Source organism: Citrus clementina, unplaced genomic scaffold, assembly GCF_000493195.1.
Source record: "Citrus clementina cultivar Clemenules unplaced genomic scaffold, Citrus_clementina_v1.0 scaffold_8, whole genome shotgun sequence".
Taxonomy (NCBI): domain Eukaryota; kingdom Viridiplantae; phylum Streptophyta; class Magnoliopsida; order Sapindales; family Rutaceae; genus Citrus; species Citrus x clementina.
Window position 1 is genome coordinate 4189007 of NW_006262022.1, and position 24816 is coordinate 4213822.

Sequence of the window (24816 nt, forward strand, 5' to 3'; positions counted from 1 at the left end):
ACACAGGATTTCTCTACAAGAAAGTGTAAAACGACGTAGTTTGAGATTTTAATCCTATTTTGGGCTTATTGGGCTTTACAACTGACCCGAGTACTATTAACAATCCGCTATGTCAAAGTACACCCACATTAATTCAAAGAGTTGGCTCAACTCACCTTGACATTAATTAATATATTAAGGAAACCATTTCAATCTTCAACTGTCAAAACAACTAGATCAGGAAAATTTTCACTGAATTGTCCATCAATTTGTGTTTCTTTTTTTTTTTTCCTTGACTTAAACTTATGACTCTTGGTCTGAACTTCGAACATTTATTGGTAAGTTGACATTATGTTTGACTTATCCCGAAGCAAGCCAAGAAAAGCAATAGTGGGTAGCCAAAACAACTTTTGTTTGACTTGGATAATTACTTTATGGACAAAACTACGTTACAGACTCTGTATGTAACAGCTCAATGAAAATTAGTCTTGTATCAGCTAAGTTCCAACAACTTTTCCTCTCTCCTGCAACGCGTGGATGCTCCTCATTTGCTGCGTTACATACAGAATCTGTAACGTAGCAAGGTCCTTACTTTATAGGTGTTTTTGTATGACAAGATTTTTGAATGATAAGCTAGGTTTTATATTTAAATATTGTAAAGGATTAACAATAAATTCTCGATATATAATTCAATAAACCATTTTCTTAAAAAGTTCTTCGATACATACGATATGTTTATGATTTTGGAATATAAAGCTTGTATCCTAAATGATATAGTACATGAAGTTGTATTCATTCATTGGCGATGTGAAATCATTAATGACGATATAAAAAGTCAACTATTACCAAACACATGTCAGTCATTAATTGGTGACACATCATTTGAGATACAAATTTTATATAGCTTTGTAAGTAGACTTACTCTTAAATTGAATTTTGCCACATATATATTTATTTTTCTTTTCTATGATTGATTTTTGAATATATATGCATGCATACACACAATATTTCACATTTTTTTTTCTTGGGCCTAGGCATACAAAATATTCCATTGAATGATAACCTAAGATACATCTGTCTATTTCGAAACGCGATTTGTGAATTTTAATATGGACACATAATAAAGACAAATATTGATAATAAAAAGAACGTATAACACAAGATTTTTCGTAACATAGCTATTCTTCTTGAATATACATTTCTATGATTGTATGATATATCTGGTTTCTTCACCTGGCCATAAACATTTGAAAGCAATGAAGATGATCGAAGGGCTTCTAGTTTTGATGACTCTTGGCAAATGGCAATCACAATTATTGATTTAATTTTAATCATAATGGATTAGGTACACAAACTTGACGCGTGCATGGATAGGTTGCAAAACCCTTAAGCTAAGTCAAATAAATGGGCAACAACCTGCAGACATTTTGGTGTGATTATCCCCATCTGCATGCTGATTAATAGTCCATGATTTGAAACAGTTATAATCCAAAACTTAATCTAAGATTATGTCATGAATTAATCAAAAGTAGATATTTGTTTTCCTCTTTCACAGGGAACATATAAAATAGGCCGGTTGGTAGTGCTAGCTAGGAGAGACTGCTAGTTGTCTGCTAGCATCTGTTGGATAGTCCATGTTTTGGAATATGCACGTCTCAAAATTACGCTTAGGAAAGCCAAGTGTACAGCACTATCAACGCTAATAGTGACTTTAAGGGGCACCCACTTCCCCCTGTTCATTGGCTGTTTGTCTAGATTCAGGTGTTCAGTTTCAGTTGCACCATAGAAGCAAGCCATGTGTACATCACTATCTCTTCTGCAAAAATTCCAGATTTTTCTCTTTCGTGCGAATTAATCTCTGGTCTTTTTAATTGATCTTCACATTCAATAATGGAAGATTGATATGTACATTTTTGGGCCCATGTCCTCATTTTGATTTAAAAAAAATATATATCAGAAAGAGTTTTCGCAAATGGGTGGAAAGGAAAGTATTTGGAGGAGTGTAAGCATCAACATGTGTATTGCCAAGGGATGAAATAATTGAAATCCTTGTCATGATTAGAGTTTAGAATGGGACCAAGTGACTTCATTGAATACACACACACTTGTCATTGATGTTATTGGAAAATCAATGTCCTTATCTAGGACGTCAGAAAAAGAATTATGGAAATTAAGAAAATATTTTATATATCTTTAGTTTATTATTATTCTTATATTAGTATAGATGTGAGAGGTCTTGTGCTGAGGGAAAAAAGAGGAGGCCGATAATAAAAATGGACAAAAACATGTATTTGATTTTTTTTAAAAAGAAAGTAATTATTATTATGATAGATTGAATCCAAACAAATATTAGGGAAACCCTCTTTTTAAAAAAAAAAAAATTGTCTGCAAATTTATAAAAAGATTCAGTGACTGTATAATACAAAGATTTACATTTGCTTTTCGGCCATCAGTTTCTACTTCCTAAAGCAAAATCATTCAGTACTATCATCAGTACTGTATCAGCATCATTTTACAATCATTAAAGCCTTGTACTGTAATATCTTCCATTCCTTTTGAGCTATCAGTTTCTAAAGCAGCATGAATGATGATGAGTGACACAGTTTGATTCACCATTATTGCTCTTTGAACATATAAATGCAAACAAAATTCATTTCCTGTTCCCTGGTTCAGGCCACTGTTTAACGAAAAGAACTAAACATCTTTAATAATGGTTCAAAATTCATTTCCTTGTAGCTTCGTCTCGGTGAAGGTCATTGTTTAATGAAAACAACTAAAAATCTTTAATAATGGCGTAAATCGGTGGTTACACTGTCGATTCCTTATCTCTCATGTGAATTTCAGATTGAGTCACACCGCCACCCGTTTGTTAGCTAACCTTGTTCGTTAGTGTGTGTTAACTTAGATAAGCAAAATTAGCGTAATCCATGTATACTTTAATCTCTTGTTAGGGCTTAAGGGAGCTTGTTTGATATGCATAGACAAAAGTAAAGAGTAAAATATTATGATTTCACTTAAGAAATTGCACTCATCACTGCAATTTCTTATTATTGACATGTCATACTGCTCCCTATTACCAATTCTTGCTTATGCAATCAGCTTATCTGAAAGATTTGGCAAAGCAAAGGTTCAACGAGAAACTGCCATATTCACATTATCTTATTAATTATTAATAATCTTAAGGACTACCACATTTACAATTAGTATGAATAGAGCTGCTCCCCAATGACCAATTCTTCATGCTTATGTAATCATGTTAATTAATTAACAAAAGATGTACTCACAAAAGATAAAATGCATGCCCTTGAAATATTTGGCCAGAGGATCTTGTTCAACAGTTAGGAGGTTTGTTTGGTTTAATCAGACAAATGCTGATCTAAATTAAAGTCTCAATAAAAGTATAACCTTTTGAAAAATAGCTAGTTTACGTATATTAAAATTGTTAAGAGGATCATCAACAAACACCTACATGCCCAGTTGCCCTAATGTTTTTTAATTACATTAGTTATCAATTCTTCTTGCTTATGCAATCTTGCCAGTTGCCATGTTCACAGAAGCTTGATTGCTTTTGAAGTAATATTGAGAGAACGTGTTGGATGATTAGCAGACAGCAGCAAGCTGGACTTCCCTCAGCTTTCACTTTTCGTTACTAACGCAATCAAAGATCGATTCTGTTGCCATTAAAGTATACGATCAAAATATTAAAATTAAAAATTAAAAAAACTTATAAGCTTTTGTAAACTATATATGTAAGATCATCTTAACCTTTGACTTTGAAGGGCTTTTTTAATAGTACTTTTAATAGAAAGATGGAAAAAAAAAATTGCCCTTTAAACAAGTTCAAGAGCTAAAGGAAGTTGGTGGAACTATTTGGCAACTACAATTTCATACGCTAGCAAAGATTTTATGAACGGCCAAGTGTCTATTTATATGTGATGATAAATTTTTTTTCATTTCTTTTGTGTGTGATGACACCATGCTCGTGAGTCGTGATAAACGACAATGAGACCTTAATACAGTCCCACATTAGGTATGATTTTGATGACAAATAGGCTCTTTATTTGACACGTACGTAGTTTCGTTTTGTTTTGCAGTTTTACAAACCCCTACCTCAAGAAACAAAATACTTTTTTTTTTTCGATTAATAGGGACTCTTAACAGAGCTAAGAAATAATAAAGTGAGGGTAGACTACCTCATAATTGTCATGCAAAATAAATTAGAGCACTCCAGTAGGCGGATAGTTAAAAACACGATTGCCTAAAGGAATAGAACAAGCTAAAGTGGCCAAATAATTAGTGGCAAAATTTGCCTCCCTATAGACGTGAGTAAACTCCACACGCCAGTTTCGTCTAAGGAGTTCCTGAATAGCACGAATTATGGGAGCAAGCTCATTGGAACTTCAAGTCACCCTGTTGTTCATCACAAGTTGAGTAACGCACCGACTATCAACCATTCAACCTCAGCACACAATGCTTTCTAATCATGAGAAAAGAAAGTAGTGTGTTTTGCTAATCACGAAAAGAGATCAAAAAAATTAAAATACCAAAAAACATAAAAATTTATGATGTAATATCAAAATTATATAACCTGTGATTATAAGTTCTTGAACATTATTAATTCACATGTATCTCTAATTTTCGAAAACAAAGAATTAATAATATCTTTGCAAATTAATGATTTGATTTGACGAAGTGTGAAGAAATTGACTTGGATTTATATTATTATCCATTAATGATTTTTTTTTTCTGTCTCCAAGGTTAATTTCTCTAATGATATTACAATTAAGGGTTTATTGAGAGTATATAAATTCATAGAATTATGTTAACTAATATAAATCATAACTTATAATTTTCCTCATTCTCAAGGGATAATTTCTTAATTAGTTTCATCAATAAGGACTCGACCTTCTCTTAATTTCCATCATTATACATACAGAAATATAGGAAAAAAATAAATAAATGAATAATGTTTGACCAATTATACCACTTTGTCAACGGCGTCGATGGCCTTAATTAGAAATGTAATAAATGCAGTGCAAACGATAGGATAATGAATTAATGTATCGTGACTAGCCATAGCAATCAATATATAATCCGTCAAAAAGAAAATCAAGTTGCCATTTAATGTTAAAAATGTCAATGAAGTTGAAATTAGGGTTAGGGTTTTGCAAGTGCATGAACGCCAATATTTTAAGCTCAGTCAAATTAAATATCTATCTATCGGCCCTTAAATGCATTATGCCTAAATTTAGGCTGTTATTGCAGTGAAGTAAATATATTGTCAGTGCAAAATATCAAAGAAAGCTGCTATATATACAAAGAAGTTAGTATTTGAATTAAAAATATATATATGCAACTTAATATAATTTATTTTTTCTTACCTACCGACAATAATTTTCATTTGTAAAGATATTGTTCAACAGTTATGACGCCATGTGTATGTTTTGCTTATATCAGCTCGTTATTGGGTACCGGAATCCACATTAGCATGTAATCTCTTAAGATAATTAACGTTAACTAATTGAATAAAAAAGATACCACGATCTTGATTAATTTACAAACAAAAATTATTATAATAATTAGTGTTTTTGAATCTTTTTATCAATTGATTTTCAACGAAGTCCAAGTACATAAATTGTAACACCCGTCAGTTTGAAGAAACTTAATGAAGGATTTGAAATCAGTAACATACAAAGCAATTACTTGAATCCGTCGCTATGCTTATTAGCTCATATTTTAATGATATTTATGTTTTCTTTTTAATGTACTCAAATTTATGATTGATCTTTTATTATTATTATTAATTATTATTCGTAATGAGGTTCATTCTCGAGGGTCCAGACTTACTTATCCGACATTTAACAATCAATTTTTTTACATTAATACTGAAAGAATGCTGTTGAAAAAGGAAAACATAATTATTAATTGTTTATGGATAAACACTTCGCTCCAGAGAGCAACTAGGCAACTACTAGAGAAAAATTCAAATTAATTAAATTGACAATATAAACGGACAAGAAAGATGGATATCTACGTGGCAGGTCTTGTTGCCTGCCAGCTGTAAGTCTACTTTGGTCCTTCTGGCACACGCACGCCATCATGCTAACGTATGCCTTCGTGATTTTTGTCAAAATTTAAAATCCGAGCTCTTTTTTTTTTTTTTTTTTCTAAACCACGAGGTGGTCTTGAGTGGGTTCTAATTGTGGGAGGTACTTTTAAACTCGTACAACAACTTATACTAATTCTTGCTCGTACCGGGTTAGCCCGTAAGGGATAAAGTGCTAGCCAAAATTGTGATTCCATACGAGAGCGGGGTTTGAACTCATGACCTCTCTTAAAGAGTGAGAGTGCCGAACTACTCACACCAACAAACTTTGGTTTCCGAGCTCAATTCTGATATCCACTAAAAACTCATCTTTAGTGAGTTTATAACTTCATTGAAGTTATCACTCACGTCTTCAGTAAGACTTTTTTTTTTTTGTGTGTATAGATATAATGTTGGGATAAAATTAATTTTATTTTTATAAATATATTTTAACTTAATAGAAGTGTAGTTATAAAATTAAATTATTGTTTTGATTTAATTATCCTTATAACAAGTAATATAGAGGTAAAATATAGGTTACATAATCATTGTTTAATTGAACATGTCGAATCCAATATATAAATATTGATAATAGAGATAAATATAATTTTGAAGACCTAGCGAATACTTTTTGCAATATACAGATAATTATTACTAGATGGAGGCAAGTTCCTTAAGGCATAATCTAAAAAAATTCTAATTTTTTAATGACTAAATGGAATCATTTCTATATAAAGGATCACTAAATAAAAATTTTACTATAATTGATAATCATCTTGTTTTTTTTTTTTTTTTGGCTTAGTGATTATGGAGTGTGATTCAATTAAACAGTTTTTATAAACTCTATTTTTTTTTTCCAAGTGGAAATTCTAGTAATAAGCATAATGCCTTCGATTAAACCGAATAAATAAAATAAACAAATATGCCCCTTAACACGTATGTGGTTTTCATTTGTATAAAATCAATCCCATAAATAAACGACGTAGTTTAAATTAGAAATTAATTTCATGTCAAGCACGAATGTTTCAGAGGCATGCATATGATACATGAATCTAAGTTGTGGGATTACGAAGCCAAAGCGACAAACATAGCTGCCGTTTGGGACATCAAAGGGAGGTAGGGAAACTGAAAAAAATGAAACCGTCACGTGGCGGTTAACTTTTTCAAAGCAAATTAACTCGCTGTTTGAACAACAAATTAATATACGGGATCGATCGTAGGTGGCAGCAATTTAAGAATCATTGACAATATATATGTGAAACAAATTAATGACAAAAAGCGGTTTACAGAAGCCACGTAAAATTATACGATGAGAAGATTTTGGTAAGAAAAATAAAACAGCGTGTGGTTTACCAAACTTGTGACTTGCGTTATATTTATGTACAAGTAACGACTTTTTCAATGTGAATTCAATTCATAAAGAGAGATATAAAATTAATTGTTTTTTTACATGAATATAGTATTAATCTATGAGAGCCAAGATGCTGCGTTTGAACACCAATGTGCTCACTTTGTTTCGTTATTGGCTAATCAATCTATTTTGTTTCATCTGGTTCTATTGGATTCATTAGGTCACTAATTATTACAAGTGAGCTTGCCAGAATATTTATTTTTTTTATCATTAATTATTGCGTCCTTAAGTAACCCGGCTAATAGTTTAAACTTTTTAATCAAACAATTTCTTTACAAGATTGGAAGCGTCCGAGAAAGATTGCATTCACTTATTTAAGCTTAAAGAGTGTTTTATTTCCGGAAGAAGCACTTTTAAGATTTTAATCAAAACGTTAATTAAAAGCCTTAATTGTTATTGAATAACAACATTACTTTACTTCCTTCATAAAACGACTAAACTACACTCTAATTCTATGATCTTTCTCCAAGATAATGGGGGCAAAATCTTTTAGAGAATCGATCTTAAAGTTAAATGTTAACCATCATAATCAAGGCTTTCTCGTTAATGGCACCACTGGAAAGCAAATTGCTTGCTACTGAGTGTCCTAATTACCTTTCAACTAAGTGCAGTTTTCACCTGATCACTTCTTGTTTGCCACTATTTAAATTTAGCTGGGCCAACTGCTGATAATTATGCGAAGCATATAAAATGCTAACCTTTTGGATTCGGCCAATCGATGAAGGGACAAGTGTTCATTTAGATTAAGTTTCTGGGTAACCTTAAAGGCAACAACCCACTATAATTTCTGGAAATTTTAGGGATTTATCTTGCACAATGATCATTCAGCTGGGAGGGATATTCGAACCTTAAAGGGTATAAGGTTTAGCTTGTATTATTTTTTTTCATGGGTGATTAAATGATTACTTCAGGTAGCTAATATTAATGTCACATTCAACGTTGTAGTATTGTTAAAAAAAATTGATATATATATATATTATCACCACAAATTAAAATAACTGTTTTTTTTTTAATTAATATCAATTGATAACCTAATTTTCTCTCCATTCATATGTGTGTGTATATTCGAAATCATCAAATTTTGTTATCTTATTCTAAAAAGTTTGACCAATTAAATAAATTAGTACCTGATAATTAAACGTTTCAATTTAAGTACCTAAATGAAATTATATATGTAAATACTAGAATCCAATTACACTTGCACAACCTTTGGATGTTTATGGTTTGGCACTGAAAGAGGAAAGAGCTAGCAGAAGCATTTGACATTTCCAAAGTCAGCAATTTTATTTTTGCCATCATTTAAATTCAGAGTCAAACATTTGGTCTGACCATAAAATTGGGTATTGTCACATGCAACATCTGAACCCCCTTTCGTTTCTGTTTCTAGATAATATTAACGTGTGGAGCTCAAACGCCGCAAAAGCTTCTTTTGTTCAGCTTCATTATTACCGGAACAGCCGGTTTCCACAGTTTTTGTAAAGATTACGTATCACTCCACCACGTGTCGCAAGCCCACCTCATTGAATCACCTACCGCTGTTCCATTTCTCTCATATTTATCGTTATATATATACTCCCTCACGCTCCTTCACTCTTTCGAAAACTTTCAACACAAATTGATTTTCTCTCACCCCTACATTTTCTGTCAAAATCTCTACAGATTTCCCCCCTTTCTAACTGCTCTCCTTAGCTCTAAAACATGACGAACGAAGGAGGCGGTGCCATAGTTGTGAAGCCTAACAATAATCTCCACAGACCGAAATTCGGATCTTTCTTGTACCCAGAATCAGTAATTTTTAGCCCAAGAAACAACAACAATCAAGACGACGGCGACTACTATTCAGGTCACCCGAAGAGCAGCGCTTCCTCGACAAGCCCCCGCTATAACAACAACAGCGGAACACGTACACCAACCAGCGGCGAGGCATCACCTTACCTCATGTCTCCCTGGAACAACCAGCCAGTCTCTCCGTACACAAAATCACCCTGGCTCATGCCTCCGTATTCACCAAACGAAAACTTGTTATCATCGTGCAATGGCCTCATTGGGTCCATTGTACGCAAAGAAGGCCACATATATTCACTAGCAGCCTCGGGTGATTTGCTCTACACAGGCTCCGACAGCAAGAACATCCGAGTCTGGAAGAATTTGAAAGAGTTTTCAGGTTTCAAATCCAACAGCGGCTTGGTTAAGGCCATTATTATAACGGGTGACAGCAACAAGATTTTCACCGGCCACCAGGATGGCAAGATCAGAATCTGGAAGGTTTCACGCAAAAACCCCAGCGTCCACAAAAGGGTTGGTAGCTTACCAACTTTTAAAGATTACGTGAAAAGTTCAGTGAACCCGAAGAATTACGTGGAGGTTCGTAGAAACCGAAACGTTCTTAAAATCAGACACTACGACGCCGTTTCTTGCTTGAGTTTGAACGCGGAGCAAGGGTTGTTGTATTCGGGTTCATGGGATAAAACACTCAAGGTGTGGAGGATTTCGGACTGTAAATGCTTGGAGTCCATAAATGCTCATGATGACGCAATAAATTCCGTCGTGGCGGGATTTGATAGCTTGGTTTTCACAGGATCCGCTGACGGGACGGTGAAAGTTTGGAGGCGTGAGCTGCAAGGCAAAGGAACGAAGCATTTTCTTGCACAGGTTTTGTTGAAGCAGGAGAATGCCATTACGGCGTTAGCTGTTAATCAGGAATCGGCGGTGGTATATTGCGGATCGTCCGATGGGCTCGTGAACTTTTGGGAAAGCGAGAAGCATTTGTCGCACGGTGGGGTCCTGCGGGGCCACAAGATGGCCGTTCTTTGCCTGGCCGCGGCTGGGAATTTGGTGTTTAGTGGGTCGGCCGATAGAAATATATGCGTTTGGAGAAGGGAAGAGAGTGGGGCCCACAGTTGCTCGGCACTTTTGACCGGTCATACTGGGCCCGTTAAGTGCTTGGCCGTTGAGGAAGACCGTGATCATGATCATGAGTATCATCAGAAGGGAGATCAACGGTGGACTGTTTACAGTGGGAGCTTGGACAAGTCTGTTAAAGTGTGGCGCGTGTCCGAACACGCCCCTGATTTGAAGGGACTTCATTCGCCGACCCAAATGAGAGGGCAGCTGGTCTAAAGTTGAAACTTGAAGGTGAAGAGGGAGGAAAGGGCGGGAAAGGCGACGGGAATTGAGTGGGACGTGGAGTTCACGCGGAGTCACATGAAGTATAACTGGTCCCCACTAAGGCAATAGCAGCATGGGAGGAGGGGAACAGTGAAATTCAGTGGTCCTTGGAGTATCTGATCGGAAACTTCGGCTGGAAGGCACTTTGTATAGTTGTAGGGCACCGTGGAATCTATTAGCTAATAGAAGATGCCACGTCATGCAAAAGTATGTGCAAATTGAACAGTTCTTTTATTTATGGGTCCTTCTATCTTACATGCATGTAAGATACATTCCTCTCACATGAATAGTGTGTGGGTCCCACACATGCACTATTCATGTGAGGGGGATGTATCTTACATGCATGTAAGATAGGGTTTGCCTTTATTTATTTATATTTTTTGCCCTTTTGAAAGTTTGTGACAAGTTGATATCAAATGTACAATTTTGTCTTAAGAATATATGGTATCTGGGAAAAAAAGTTGTTGTATTTAGAAGATCATTCACTTTTCTCTTGACAAGAAATTCACCTTTGAAAGTATTGATATAAACTTGCAAATATGTAAATTCATCCCAAAATTGTATGAAACTATGAATCTTGTACAAGTTTGTGAATGTGATATTGTTGCTTTGTTACCAAGAATGGAACCATCGAGCAATTGTCTTACTGCTATGTTCTTAATTGCAATGTTTTGATTAATAATTTATTGTAGTAATTAATACGGCCGGCATGGAGTAGGATTTGCTCCATACGCCCGACACTGAGTTTTGATTAAATAATTGCACCGTCTTTCAGACATACAAATTGAAAAATAAATCGCAGTCAAAGTTTGGCAGGTAATGAATTCATATTGTAAAAGCATTGTGAGTGAATTTAGCAGAATGCAAATCTCAAACTTCTCTTATATTATCTTAGAATATTTTTTTTTAATTAAATCAAGTTCCATATGTGAAGGAGTGATGATACAGCCACAAACTCTTATACAAACCTATCTTATACAAACTCATTTTACTAGTGAAATCAAGCACCATAAGCATCCAAGGTTGTGCAAGTGTAAACCATAAACAAATCATGAATTGGTTCAAATTCATTGTGAAGATCTTTAAAAAATCTTCTGCCAGCTCTTTCCTCTTTCAGTGTCAAACCATAAGCATCCAAGGTTGTGCAAGTGTAAATGTGTAATTGGATTCTAGTATTTACATATATAATTTCATTTAGGTACTTAAATTGAAACGTTTTACTAGTGGGTACTAATTAGTTTAATTGTCTAAAAAAAATTGATGAGTTTAAATACACGCAAATGAGTGGAGAGAAAAATAGATTATCAATCGATATTAATTTAAAAGAACGGTTATTTAAAAAACTTAGTGATAAAAAAAAGGCAATTTTAGGTTTTTTTTTTAACAATACTTCAATTTTGAATGTGACATTAATATTAGCTATCTGAAGTAATTAATTTGATTAATCACCCCTAAAAATATATATAATACAACCTAAAACTTATGCCCTTTTAGGTAAAAATATGCCGTTTTTTCTTCTTACTACTATACTATGTTCTTAATTGCAATCTTTTGATTAATATGTTATTGTAGTAATTAATAAGGCCAGCCTGGAGTGGGATTTGCTCCATAAACCCTACATTCGTTTAGATTAAATAATTGCACTCGTCTTTCAGAAATACAAATTAAAAAAAAAATAAATCGCAGTCAACCTATGAGAAGTAATCAATTCATTTTTTAGAAGCATTGTGAGTGAATATAGCTCTCAAACCTCTCTTATATTATCTTAAAAACATTTTACTAGTGAAATCAAGCACCATATGAAATAATTGGTTCAAATTCATTGTGAGGATCTTTAATTGACAGCAGTGAGGTTCTTTACCTAGCTTCCTTCTTGATAAGGGTGTTCTACATCCTCTCACTTTCATTTCGATTGAATCTCATATATCCTTTTGAAACAGATAGGAGGGGGAAAAAAAAGATTGGTTAAAGTTTCTTTTGTGGAGTATAAAGTTGAGAAAGTCCTTGTAACCTAGCCCTTACGACTATACAATGGCCGGCTCAAAATCAATATCTCGTGCACATTATGCCAAAGGCAAATGCATGGCTTACGCTCGAGAATGTTTTGGTCAAAAAAAGAATGCGGGACTCATGATGTGCTTCCATGAAGCTTGAGCTTGAGCAGTTCAGTTCACTAGGCTGAAATCTCTTGCTTCACTAGGCTGAAATCTCTTGCACGAAGCAAAATTGAGGGCACGTGCTGTGTATGTGTTTGATATTGGCCTAACATTTGATTTGACTTCTTTAATTCCTTGTAAAAATCATTCGTTCAGGAAAGTCTTACAATTATGATGTTATTTATTATACTGGAAAAGGAAAGACAAAATTGTAATCATCAAGTGACTCATCCGACAAAAAAATAAAGCCTTAAACTCATTCACACAAAAAGTGGAATTGGAGAAAGGCAAGATATATTCTATAAAACACAGTAGATTTCTTCTAAAGTTGAGCTAAATAGCAGCCAGTCTAATGATTGCCTCCTCATCATTTTATTCTTGAAATTCAGAGTTTAAGTCTTTCCATTTATTTGTGAGAGTAAACTTCTCCGATTTAGGATTAGGCATCTTCGTCCTTAGAGCATATTTTTAGGCTAGATCTAGACTTTGATTGAGTACATCAAGTTAGGCCTTAGTATCTTATGGTTATAATATCAACTAATTTAGAAATAGTTTCTCTATTCTTAAAGCTGATTTTGGGGTGGACTTTTATTGACTATATTAAAGATATGTTTGGGATTGCTGTGCTATAACAACGTAATGACCCTAACACCTATTAAATATAACAAATTGTACAATTTAAACAGGTCTTAAGGTATATCATGGTAGCTTATGTAATATCAATAGAATTGCTTTAAATTAAAAAAAGAAAAAAGTGGAGCTATTGGCACCTCCTTAAAAAACTTAGTTGAAACCCAATTGTCATGTTTATATTTCTATTCTTAGTTAAGATTAGGATTATTATTATTTCACTACTTCAAAAATTAAAAAAAAAAAATCAAATGACTACAAAAAGTATTGTTCCCTATCATTAATAAAGATATAGTGATAACACACCACATGTACCACACACTTTTAGGAAATAATAAAGATTCGAGGAAGGTCCAATCAGGACACTGGTACGGTGTATATAGAAATATAAAATGGGTGATGGTTACATTTGATATTGGCCCATGGACAAAGCCCAATATTTTATGTCCTCCGCACTAGGGATGGCAATGGGGCAGATATGGGTTGGATCTATTCTGCTCCAGATCCAAATCCATAATAAAAATCAAGATCCGTATATGCTCCAGATCCGTCATGAATCCATATTTTTCGCTCCATATCCAAATCCAAAAAAGAAATAAATATCTATATCTGCTCCAAATCCGAAAAAAAATTTAAAATCCAAATCTGCTCTAGATCCGTCATGAATTCTAAAATTCAGTAATAAAAAAGTAATAATTTTTTAGATTGAAAATTAAAAGCTAAAATGTATTGATAACAAATAAATTATATAATTTTTCTCAAAAATATAATAAATATTGTAGCTTATACTTTTACACGAAAACAACAAATAAGAAAGATAATAAAATATCATTCAGAAGTAATTGCAGGAGTAAGATCAATCTAATATTCTATTGTCTCCTTCATCATTCTAATATCCACGATACACCTACCCTCATTCCTACAACATTAGATAATAACATATAAATTAAATATGATTTATATTCAGTCATTTATTATTTTTATTATAACATATTTAACTAAATATATGAATAACTATATTCCTTAAAAATTATTTGGCCAATATAATAAAATAAATTGCCAGGTTATATTACTTGGCTTGCAATTTGAATATTGCATGTACATGCTTTGGGGCTGGCTGACCTTTAAATTTACGAAACTAATATTTAAGTTTTAAGAGTTTAAATGCATGGTAAATACTACTAATATGCTATGAATAAAATTTATTATCATTATAATTCCACAATTGTTAAGAAACTTTTAAAATAAAATAAAATTAAAAGATGAGTGGATATGGATATGGATTTAGATATTAAGATAGATTCATATCTGCTCCAGATCCGTCTTACATCCGCACATCGATATCCAAATCCATTTTAAACCGATCCAAATCCGATCCGATTGGATTTGGATCACGTGAATCTTGGATCAGATCCAATCCATTGCCATCCCTACTCCGCACTGGTCACTGGTTACCGTAATTCTAATTGAACTCATGGAATCCATAAACTAGGTATAAGACAATAAGACATCACTCTTTCTAGATTAGAGTAAACATTTTGACACACCCTTTTGAATTCCCCGTGAAATCATTTTAAAAAAAATCTAAATAATCAAAGTAAATTAATTTATTTCTTTTTTTGAAAGGAAATTCAAACTTTTTATTCTGAAACGAAATTCAATCTAACACTTAAATAAATGATTATTTTAACAAGCTTTTTACATCCATCCTATTTCATAATTTATAGTTATATTTTAAGTTTTTTCTTTTGAAAAACTTATAAGAATTTGGATTTATGATGATGAAAATTATATAATAAAAATAAAACAATTTGAGATTTTTATGATTCGTGTAAAATTTATAAATTAAAAACTTAAAAAAAAAATCTTTCTAGGGTAGAGTTTTATAGCAAGATGCTAATTTTTATTTTTATTTTTATATTTTTATCAATTAAATTGGAGGCTTTTAGGAAATAAAATTTAAAAAGGGTATTGTAAGGATTTTAGAGGGGTGTTAGAAGCTCCACTCTTTTGTACTAGTCTTACGGACATATGGTTACAATTGATATTAGCCTATGGGTAAAGCTTTGTATTTTATGTTATCAACTATAATTCTAGGTGAACTCATTGAGGTTAGCCTTGAATTAGGGGTGGGTAAATTATCCGATCCGATAAAATTCAAATCTCAATGCAGTGATGCACATACAAACACAAAGTTTTGATCCAATCCGATTTATATCGAATCGGTTCGTATTATAAGTTTAGGTTGAGTTCGGATTACTTTTTTTTCCAACTTAATTAATCCAAAATCTGATCAGGTTAATCCGAACCCGAATTTACCTACCCCTACAACTATCATTAGAGGATATAATTATAAAAAAAGGAAAATAAAGTTATACGATTATTTGCAATAATTAATGTCTAAAGCAATGAAGCAAATAGTTACTTGGATGAACCTCAAACACCATCAGCAAATAATTCATGTCTTATTTATAAGTTTGAAAATGAAATATCACCATCAGTAATGCTTTGACATTGTAAATCACACTTATCCCATTACAAACAAACAATTAGGTACCATACCATCACCTAAATTTTATATCTTAAAAATGGTCCCTTATCTAAATATAATAATTAGCCATTGAAAAGTCCATAAAATTTAACATACAATCAAAGACCTTATGATTGATGTAAAGTGTCTTTTTATTTTTATTTTTTTCAATTTTATTTGGTCATACACGCACTACTTGTTTTCTAAATTAACATAAATTCCAATTTTTTCATTTATTAATATTTTAATGCGATCACAATACTCGTTCCAAGTTGTATTATATGGGATTAATATTATGACAGAGTCTCAAGTCTGACCTATCTCGACATAGGTAGTTGAACGTATTTGACCAAATTACCCTTTCTTAGCGCCAAAATTCAGTTAGGTACAATCAATCGCAGCAGCAAGTACTTTGACATTTTGAAACGAAGCACACGTTTCATTCTGGCGTGACTGATCAGTTCCTCGCAGTTTCCCTTCAAGCCCAAAGCGTTGACGAAGGAAAAATGAACAGAGTCTTCACTGGTAAGAGCACAACTCTACAAGAAAGATTCACATTTTCTTTGTTCTTTATTATTTCTTTCAACTGTCACTTTGTCTTCATGATTTTCATTTTCTTCATTCTCTTCGTGGCAGCCTCCCTTTTCTCCAATTCTTAATAAACGCCAAAAATGCTAGGTTCAGTTCTCTTATTGATTGATTCTGCTTTCTGGGTTTGTGAGATATGTTGATTTTGCTTCATGGGTTGTTTTTTCAATTAGTTATATTTTGTGGGTTTTTGAAATATTTGGTCATGCTTCATTTGTGTATTTGATGATCATTTCGTTTTGCTTCATGCTTCTTGAATCATTGAAATGATTGATTAAGTTTCTTGTATGCTTTGATGGATTGTTGAAGTAATTGATTTTGCTCCGTGGGTATGTTGAACTATTGGCTTTTATTTATTGGGGATTTTAAATTAGTGTTTTAATTGGTTTATTGGTTTGTGGAAATAGGGTTACTGGTTTTGAGTTGATTTTGAGTAGGGTTTACAAAATGGCTCAGCTTTTGAGGAAAATTCTGCCTGTTGTGCCATTGAGATCAAAACCTTATGATGATGATGAGGATGATAAAAATAACACTGAATACTCATTTGCCATTGAGTATTCTGGCCCTCCGATCAGTTCTGATATTCCTCTGGCGTCGCCAATAGTTGTTGACCAAATCCCCATTGCTGTTACGGTTGCCTCTCCTTCCTTGTTGAGTGATAGGTCCTTGCCAGTAATCCAACCAATTGTAAAAAGTACTCCAGTAGACAGAAGACGGTCGAAGGAGCCTGAATTAAGTTCTGAACCTACATTACGTAGTAATTCATTGACCAATTCCGGTGTGTCCTTGACTGTTCCTAATGTGCCCTGTGAATCACAAAGTTTGGTATATAGCTCAGGTGATGTTGGATGCGCAACTGGTGATTACTCCCAGCCCAAGTCAGTTAATGGAGTGAGAAATTCTAATAAATTCAGAAGTCCTGATGCTCAAGATAATTCATCTAACGGAATAAGAAGTTCTGCTAAACTGAATAGTCTTGATTGTCATGATAATTCATATGTAATTCTAAAATTATCTGATGGTAGTGAAGAAGGTGCAGATGCAGGATTACAAAATGGTATAAATCCTGCCAATTCGGATTCAACAGATTCTGGTTTAAGTTCACATGAACATACATCAAAGCTTTTTTCTTGCAAGGAGGGATATTTTGGTGATGAAGAAGCTCCTTCCAATGTTAGAGGATCATCAGTTGTTATTTCTGATGATCCTGAGACAAGTGATATAGTCCATGAAGAATCTGATAACTCTGAAAGCGTCCATGTGAGGGCAAAGGCTGAAAGGTATGGGAAGAAAAGTTCATGCTGTCAATGCTTGCAGGAATATCAATCTCTTGAAATGGAGGTTTGCATAGTTTGTGATGCAATGTATTGTTGTAACTGTGTGGTGAGAGCAATGGGGTCAACACCTGAAGGAAGAAAATGTGTTTCCTGTGTTGATTCCAGGTTACATGTGTGCATGCCCATGTCATCTAATGGAATAGGAAGTTCTGGTAAATCACATAGCCTCAACTGTCACGATAATATGCCTGTAAACAATGAGTTGCCCGATAATAGGAACGATGGCGCTAATGCAGGATTTCATGATTATATGAATCCTGCTAACTCAGAGTCAACGGAGTCAGATCTAAGTTCACACAGTGTTTCCTCTGAGGTGTTTTCTTGCAAAGAGGGGGGTTTTAATAAGGAAGAAACTCCTGGCCATATTAGAAAACCATCAGTCGTTACTTTCCGTGACCCTGACCCAAGTGATGCAGTTTATGAAGAATCTGATTATTCTGAGGTTGAAAGCATCCATGAGAGGCCAAAGGCTGTAAGGCTAGGGAAGAAAGGTTCGTGCTATCGATGCTCGAAAGGAAATCGGTTCACTGAGAAGGAGTTCTGTATTGTTTGTGGTGCAAAATATTGTTCAAACTGTGTGCTGAGGGCAATGGGGTCAATGCCAGAAGGAAGAAAATGTGTTACTTGCATTGGTTTCAGCGTGGTAGATTCTAAGAGACGAAACCTGGGGAAGTGTTCTCGGATGCTCAAAAGGTTGCTGACTGAGACAGAAGTTAAACAAATAATGATATCTGAAATATCGTGCAAAGCAAATCAGTTACCACCAGAGCGTGTTTTTGTGAATGGTGAAGCTTTATCTCAGAAAGAGCTCGTTATACTGCTTAGCTGCCCAAACCCTCCAAAAAAGCTAAATCCAGGAACCTATTGGTACGATAAAGTGTTGGGTTATTGGGGAGAGGTAAACATCAGAAACTGTTGCTATTATTTAATTTTCTTTTCTTGTTTATTTTGATTCCATTGCACCATGATAGAATTAATATTTGAATTCCATTGCACCATGAACAGGAAGGACACCGGCCTTGCCAGATTATAAGCCCCCAGCTGAATGTCGGGGGTCAGATAATGAAAAATGCTAGCAACGGAAATACAAATGTCATGATCAATAATCGGGAGATTACTAGAAGAGAGCTCTGGATGCTTAAGGTTATTTCAGTGGGCAAATTTGTGTGTTCATTTGAAATTCAGTGTTTCTAAAAATAAGATCCATTCTATTCTGTATTTCTGTTAAATGCTGCAGTTAGCAGGAGTGCAATGTGAAGGACAACCTCACTTTTGGGTGAGCGCAGATGGTTCCTACACGGAAGAGGGAATGAAAAATGAAAAGGGGCGTATATGGGACAAGGTATGTCTGCATATGGATGTGCATTGGCTTTCTTAGTTAAACTATCCCTTAATTTCTGATTTGTGATTACTGTGTATGTACTTTACAGAGTACAATAAAACTAGTTTGTGCTTTCTTGTCTTTGCCAACCCCGCCTGATTCTGAGAATCCTTGTGGCAATGAAGTGAATGGTGTTAACCAGTGTGAGCAGCAAAGACTTATTAATCTTCTTCTTCTTGGTGAACACAAATCTGGCACGAGTACCATATATAAACAGGTGAGATTGATTGGAACCTGTAAGAAACTTTGTCTAATACACGTGCTATTATTCATATACTATTAATCTGACTGGTGAATATTGAATGGCTTATATTTATCATATAATGCAGCCAGCTTGTGTTGTCGTTTTGCTTCATGTCTTGTCATTTCTAGGACTTCAAGATTTTAGAAGGAAAGATGTTGTAGAGCATGTTAGTTGATTTTTAAAATTTGTATTATCTGTAGTGTACTTATTCACAAAGATGACATATTATGTTATTTGACTACTAGCTTAAGATTTCATTATTCAACAACATTCATCGGAGGTACAGTAAATTGTGTAATTGCACTTTGGTATGAAGAGGGTTTTTATTGTGCATAAAAAGCTACATACAAGATGGTCTCATATCATCACATTGCCGCTGATGCTTAAAATATAGTAGCGGAAATCCTTTCTCCTTCTTGGTTACATGCTGTGTTTTGTGACTTTATGGGAAAATTATGCCTTTCTAGATCATGTTAAGTTTTTGTATTTGTAATAAGGCAAAGGCCATAAGTCTTCGTTAAGGTCTTAAGACTGAAATTTTGATTCCATGGTGAAAATTGAACATCAAGTTTTATTCTTTCTTTGGGCTGTAATTTAAGCCTTTTATCATTTTTTTTTATTTTGTATCCCTTTTGTTACCTTTTTCTTTTTCTCCCTTTTTAGACATTGATGCAAAGGCACATGATGACAGAAATGTTTGTTTCAGGCCAAACTTCTGTTTAAGGTTCCTTTCTCTGAAGAAGAGCGTCAAAATATTAAGTTCATGATCCAAAGTAATCTGTACTTCTATATTGGTATTTTGCTTGAGGGCCGTGAGCGATTTGAAGCAGAAAGATTGTTTGGGAAGGGAAAAAGACAGGTTATTGACGAGCCAGGCCCTTCAGGTAACATAAAGATTAGATTTACTTCTCTTTTACATTGCTTGTATGATTTTCTGTTTATTGAATGTTCCATGAGATCTTGTTTGGAGCATGCAGATGACGTATAAAAATGTTTGCCTTTGTTATCTACTGTTCTGAGTTATTTTTGGTAGATATTTGACATATGCATATCACTTTTTTTCTGGGAAGTCTAGCCCGTCAAAAGTCAAGTTCTTTGTTATTATTTTACATGCATGGAGAGCATTTTTACTTTTGCTTGATTTTTTGGACTTCTCACTTCTCAGTGCCTTTAGCGTTAAAATTATCAATTGTGTTGGATTGAAGTTCATCACATTGGCAAGTTGACCCTGAGGGTGGGAGGGACAACTATGATGTCCAGTATTTTGTACATTTAATTATTGAGAATTTAATAACTGTTGTCTCATTGAAATTTAAGTATATTTTAATTCCGTACCTTCACTATGTTCTTCTTGTGGGCACAATTCTGGCCTGTGGTTTTGATTTCAATATCTAGTAGAACATGAAATTTGGAGATAAATCATTGCCTGCAGCCAATTAGAACTTTCTTGTGACTAACCTGTGCCATCAGCAGTAAACCTCAAATTTCTTTAAAATGTTCTTTTAACATGTTTAACTATTTAAAATCATTGGAGTAAAGAGCCTATTGAAATAGCATCACATAGCTTGTGAACATATTTGATGCTTCTTGGTGGTTGCAAATTTCAAATTTTTTTTAAAGAAAAATAATCATATTTCTTTCTTTCCTTATTTTCTAGTTTTTTTTAAAAAAAATTTCAGAGTAAAAAATATCCAGCATGAAGAAATTTCAATTTATAATTAGTTTAGCAATTGGGAGGACTCTGATTTTATTCAGGTACAACACTAATACAGGGCAGATTGATGATAAAATGATGTATTCCATCAGTCCAAGACTGAAAGCTTTCTCTGATTGGCTTCTCAAAGTCATGGCATCTGGTAATTTGGAAGCCATATTCCCAGCCGCTACCCGTGAATATGCACCATTTATTGAGGAGTTGTGGAGGGATGCAGGCTTCCAAGCCACATACAACCGGAGAAATGAATTAGACATGCTTCCCAGACATGCCACCTATTTCCTAGAACGGGTTAGATCACTATCTATGGTCATTGTCTGCTGAGTATTTCATTATTCATATTTGGTTCAGCTTCAGTATGTATCTTTTGTTTTTGGATCAATAGAGTCTTGATTGTTTATTTCATTTGCCTCATGATTGTCCAGTGATCTTGAATAGCATCCTCTATTCCATAGACATGTCATAATTGTCAATGTACATATGACCTGCACCGTAATTTAAAAATTCCAAGTATATATTTAATATTCTTGTATTTTGGCTTCTTATTAATCATGTGCTTTCTTATCCCATGTCATTTCAGAAAGCATATTTCATAAAAGATATTTTTTGAAACTAAAATGAAAGGCATTCTGAATTCACACCATCAGTTCTCTTCGTGTATTGTTTCTCAAAAGCTTGAACGAGGAAAGATGATTGTTTTGATTTGTACTTCACTGTTTGCTATTTTTTTCAATATTAACATTAGTTTCCCTCTCAGGCTGTTGAGATTTCAAGGACAGGCTATGAGCCCTCAGATATGGATATCTTGTATGCTGAGGAAATTACATCAAGCAATGGGCTTTCGTCCATGGTATTTTCATTACCGGAGCAGACACAAGAAAACTCCATAAGTGACTCTTCCAATCAGAATGATCCCTTGCTCAGGTTACTGTCTAATCTGTGCTTTAAATTTACGTATAAGCCAAACATGCATTGCACTTTGCCAGATTTTTGCTATTGCTGTTGCTGTCAAATGCCATTGTGAGATTTAGCTACCGAAGGAAAGGACTTCATGGGTAGTAATTCTGGCTTGCAGATTGAATTTCGGGTAGCTTAACTCAGTTTGAATGGGGATATTGTCATCAATGAATTGAGTCTGCAATTCTGTTGGAACTGGAAGTTATTAGCTAAGTTAGTGGTCCCACTTGGCTTGGCAAGACACAGAAAGAATAATCAGTTAATTGCCTTTCAACTTCAAGAATACTTTAAATTTACCAGCATTTCATACTTGAGTTTTAGCTATTGATTTATTTCTCTTCTTTGGCATGAAATGTTTTAGCAATCAAATATGAATAATCTTTTACAGCTGTGATGGATCTTTGGCATAAGTTTCTTGAAAGTGGGGAACGATGTATGATTGATTATAAATTGTTCATCTAACTTACCAATTTTTGCTTTGCACTTGCAGCTATCAACTCATTAGAGTGCATCCAAGAAGCCTCGGGGAGAACTGCAAGTGGCTAGAAATGTTTGAAGATGTTGATATGATCCTCTTTTGTGTTTCTTTGACTGACTACGATGAATATTTTGAAGATAGCAAAGGATTTCTCACCAACAAGATGTTGGCAAGCAGGCAGCTCTTCCAAAACATTGTCATTCATCCAACCTTCAATCAAAAGAACTTCCTTCTGATACTCAACAAGTATGATATGTTAGAGGAAAAGATTGAAGAAGTTCCTCTCTCTCGATGTGAATGGTTTGAAGACTTCAATCCGGTGATCAGCCATAATCACCATAGCACTAGTAGAAGAACTAGCAACACACCACTGGCTGTATCTGCCGCCCACTACATTGCAGTGAAGTTCAAGAGGTTGTTCGATTCTCTAACTGGTCGTAAGTTGTTTGTTTCAGTAGTTACTGCCTTGGAGCCTGAGACTGTAGATGAAGCTCTCAATTATGCAAAGGAGATTCTGAAGTGGGAGGAAGAGGAACCTGTCTACACTAACATTGAGTCAACTGATTACGAGGCAAGCTCATCATCATGAATTTTCTTCTCGGGTTGAATTTTGCTCATCCATCCTCAGTTATACAAAACATTGGAAAGGATTTTTTTTTTTTTCCAAAGATAGAAGAACATCAGAAGAAAATACATTGGGTCAAGCACATGCTTGTGTATACTAATCCAGATTTGCATAGAAGTTAGGGAGATTAAGATTCTTTCCTAGAGCTGTAAAGAACTGTCGTTTTGCCATTTCAATTAAGATTTAGTAAATAAAAGAAGAATAATTACTTTGCACAATGAGACACATAGCTGACAAGCTTGCATAAATACAAACGGACATGGAATTCATTTTCGTTGCCTGAATTTAACTGACGGATTACATATCTTGTCTACAAACAAACATGAAAAAAAAAGACCATTTTAACTACATAAGGCTTCACAGAAAGATTGAATACACATCAACAAGGCACAAACCGGTCCATAAGCAAACAGATAGTAGTCTCTGATATTGTACTTTCATCTTCAACCTCTTTGGTGCTCTCCTTTTTATCTTCTTTCCCACGTACTTGTTCTTTCTTAGCTCTTAACACAAACGGCTTCCTGCCTTTAACCTTCTCTCCCAGCTTCGCAAGCTCACCCATGCATATCTCCACAACTGCCGACATTTTCACTGCGATAACCAAGAACCCACTTGGAATTTTCAGCTGGCTCTTTCTTTCTTGTTGATCTTTCTTTATTGAATATGAAACGAGAAGCAACGTGGGGTTTATAAAGAAGAGAAGGCGAGCAAAAGTCCACGTAGAATTTGGCGGGTTCTGGAGAACCGCTGGTTTTGACTGTTGGGGAGAAAAATCAATGTGTGGATGCCCACAGAGATGCCGTTTTGAGAACCTTCTGTTCCATTTATCTTTCTTTGGATTGGATATTCCCGCGTTTGCAAGAAAATATCCTTTTGCGTGACAGTTCTAATGTGTGACTACTCACACATTAATTATCAATGCTCAATTTCAAAACTAACCTCTAGTTCTTAACTTGGAGTATTTGATCAAACGGTGAGCTACTAATATCTTACATTGTTTTATTAATTTAGAGTTACATCTTAAAACATTTTATTAGCACAGACTGACAGACACGTAACAATTTTATATTACTATATAAAATCTAATAAAATTAGACTCATTAATATAATATTTGATTATATAATAAAAGAGTCTATAAAAATTTATTCTGATCAAATAAATAAATAATAATTAGAGTGATTTATCCCGTGATATGGTTTTAAACCGCACCAATTTTTTTTTTAAAAACTTAAAAAGATCTTTTTAGGGTAGAGTTGTATAGCAAGATGCTAATTTTATTTTTAAATTTATATTTTATCAATTAAATTAGAGGTTTTTAGGAAATAAAATTTAAAAAGGGTATTGTAAGGATTTTAGAGGGGTGTTAGAAGCCCCACTCTTTTGTACTAGTGCTACGGACATATGGTTACAATTGATATTGGCCTATGGGTAAAGCCCTGTATTTTATGTTATCCACTATAATTCTAGGTGAACTTATTGAGGCTAATCTTGAATTAGGGGTGGACAAATACTTCAATCCAATTGAATCTGAA

General features: G+C 34.1%; 2 protein-coding genes across 2 annotated transcripts; both read left to right on the forward strand.

The window, feature by feature from the left end:
* The first annotated feature begins 9090 nt into the window (after positions 1 to 9090).
* LOC18034457 (protein JINGUBANG) lies at positions 9091 to 10913 on the forward strand. Its single transcript, XM_006423105.2, has one exon. It carries the CDS (start codon positions 9174 to 9176, stop codon positions 10593 to 10595), a length of 1422 nt encoding a protein of 473 aa, XP_006423168.1. The 5' UTR covers positions 9091 to 9173; the 3' UTR covers positions 10596 to 10913.
* A 5485-nt stretch (positions 10914 to 16398) lies between these two features.
* LOC18034651 (extra-large guanine nucleotide-binding protein 1) lies at positions 16399 to 23635 on the forward strand. Its single transcript, XM_006423108.2, has 9 exons — positions 16399 to 16484; positions 16955 to 18782; positions 18890 to 19027; positions 19122 to 19226; positions 19315 to 19482; positions 20216 to 20393; positions 21282 to 21514; positions 21981 to 22147; positions 22671 to 23635. The coding sequence occupies exons 2-9, from the start codon at positions 16995 to 16997 to the stop codon at positions 23245 to 23247; spliced, it is 3354 nt and encodes a 1117-aa protein (XP_006423171.1). The 5' UTR covers positions 16399 to 16484; positions 16955 to 16994; the 3' UTR covers positions 23248 to 23635.
* The last annotated feature ends 1181 nt before the right edge of the window (positions 23636 to 24816 follow it).

Excerpts from the sequence above, each read along its gene's own strand:
- LOC18034457 (XM_006423105.2), top strand. The coding sequence starts at position 9,174 with ATGACGAACGAAGGAGGCGGTGCCATAGTTGTGAAGCCTAACAATAAT.
- LOC18034651 (XM_006423108.2), top strand. The coding sequence starts at position 16,995 with ATGGCTCAGCTTTTGAGGAAAATTCTGCCTGTTGTGCCATTGAGATCA. Across the intron at positions 19,028-19,121 it reads GAGAGCTCTGGATGCTTAAG|TTAGCAGGAGTGCAATGTGA; the intron begins GTTATTTCAGTG and ends TAAATGCTGCAG. Across the intron at positions 19,483-20,215 it reads CGAGTACCATATATAAACAG|GCCAAACTTCTGTTTAAGGT; the intron begins GTGAGATTGATT and ends TGTTTGTTTCAG.